Source organism: Papilio xuthus, unplaced genomic scaffold (genome assembly GCF_000836235.2).
Source record: "Papilio xuthus unplaced genomic scaffold, Pxut_1.1 DF826945.1, whole genome shotgun sequence".
Taxonomy (NCBI): Eukaryota; Metazoa; Arthropoda; class Insecta; order Lepidoptera; family Papilionidae; genus Papilio; species Papilio xuthus.
The window spans coordinates 9,454,791-9,456,677 of NW_013531704.1; the positions used below are offsets into that span (position 1 = coordinate 9,454,791).

General features: G+C 48.1%; 1 protein-coding gene across 1 annotated transcript in view; it reads right to left on the minus strand.

The window, feature by feature from the left end:
• Positions 1-1,887, minus strand: part of LOC106120997 (uncharacterized) — a 17,140-nt gene that overhangs the window by 6,705 nt on the left and 8,548 nt on the right. Inside the window, exon 11 of the mRNA XM_013316469.1 lies at positions 1,125-1,303. Within this exon, the coding sequence (XP_013171923.1) occupies positions 1,125-1,303 (179 nt within the window). The remainder of the gene's footprint in view (positions 1-1,124; positions 1,304-1,887) is intronic.

The following is a 1,887-nucleotide window of genomic DNA, read 5'->3' on the forward strand; positions in this document are numbered from 1 at the left end:
AGGTCGGGGTAGGGCGAAAGCCCCGTGAACCAAACACCAGGGCCTGGAGGTGCGCGCGCAGGACTAGTCGACGGGGTCTCGACAGGTCTAGCGCGCTAGCCGGGCCCACCCGGAGGAGGCGCCGGAGGTGGACTAGTGTCCGCCACCGTGCTGTCTATCGAGGAGGGGCCGCGAGGGATGTGGGAAGGGTACTGGTTTATCCTGCTCTCCTGCAGCTCTCGTGGTCGGACGTGCGGATTCGCGGAAGCGGACTGTCGCCGGCTGGGTCGCGAAAGATTGCGAAAGTGTTCCCGTGACCCGGCCATATGGCGAGGTGGAGGGCCTGAGGGGTTTTAGTAGGTATGGCCGAACGACTGTAGGCCAGTCGTTAAAAAAGGGGGGGGGGGCATTGCCTTGATAACGGCTTCCATGCGATCTTTCATGGGCCTTACAAGGGTCGCAACAACCTCTTGGGGTATTTGTTCCCACTCTTCAAGTACCGCATCTTGGAGCTCTTGAAGAGTGGTCGGAGCTGGATCTCGAGCTCGCACGCGCCGATTTAGGTCATTCCAGAGATGTTCTATTGGGATAAGGTCTGCACTTCGTGCTGGCCAATGCATAACAGGGATATCCACCTCCTGTAAATAATCCCGTACAATAGCCGCGGTGTGGCAACGAGCATTATCATGCATTAACATGAATCCATCACCCACATAACCAGCATACGGGACCACATGTTCCTACAGAATTTCTGTAATGTACCGACCAGTATTTAATACCCTTGCCCACGGCCACCCCGAGTCCGGGAAACGCACACAAGTTCCGTTTTCCCGTCGACGGAAATGCCGCCCCAAAACTTACACGACCCACCCCCGTATTCGACGGATTCTTCGAAGCAGGGTTGTGTGAACCTCTCCCCCTGTCTTCTGTAGACCCATTCTACGTCTGTCATTGCAGAACAGACAGACTCTCGTCTCATCAGAGAAGAGTACGGTCCGCCGCTGTTCTAGAGTCCACTCGCAATGATTGCGAGCAAACTCTAGGCGATCTCTGCGATGCTGTGCAGTAAGTTTTGGACCTTTAGCAGGTCTATGGGCTGTTAAACTCTTTTCGTGTAACCTTCTTCTTATCGTAGAAACACTCACAAATGTTCTTCGAGTTGATCGAAGCTGTTGTTGCAACTCGACAGCATTTGGAAAACGGTTTCGTAAAGATGTCGCAACGATGAAACGGTCATCTCTTTCTGATGTGCACCGTTTTCTTCCAGATCCCGGTTTTCTAACATAACCACCAGTCTGCTGAAAACGTTGGAACACCCGTCGAACTGAAAAACGGGACAGGTTCAACTGTCGAGCAACGTCACACTGCCGCATCCCCGACTGCAATAGGGCAATCACTTGAGCGGCTTCTTCAGAGCTGGTGTCCATCTTTACTTTTTCTTACTAGGGTTAATTGTTCACGTAACTAGCGTCTTTACTAACGAGCATTTGCCAGTGTTTATTTTTGACGCTCTATAATAATAATATGTTAAATAAATGTTCTAATGATTTCATGATTTTATTATTAATAACGTAAAGCTATTATATTATAAATAGCCCATTTCAAACATAACAATATTTATATAAATATAATTCGTTTCTAGCCATAACAGCCATTTTTCGCGCAAACTCAGAGAGGTGCGATTTTGTGACGCTGAGTGTAGTTCTTTCTCAGCTGTCAAGTTTGACAGACATAGGACATGTGCAAAAAATTGTAATAAGTTATTAAATAGTGTTATAAACCTAAATAAAAGCATTAAAATGAAGTACATGTATATATAATATAATTAGCGCTACTTTGACATGCGGAAATGTTAGTTTCCCCGCGAGCTCCCGCACCGCGATATCTACGAGTATTGAGGAACAGTTC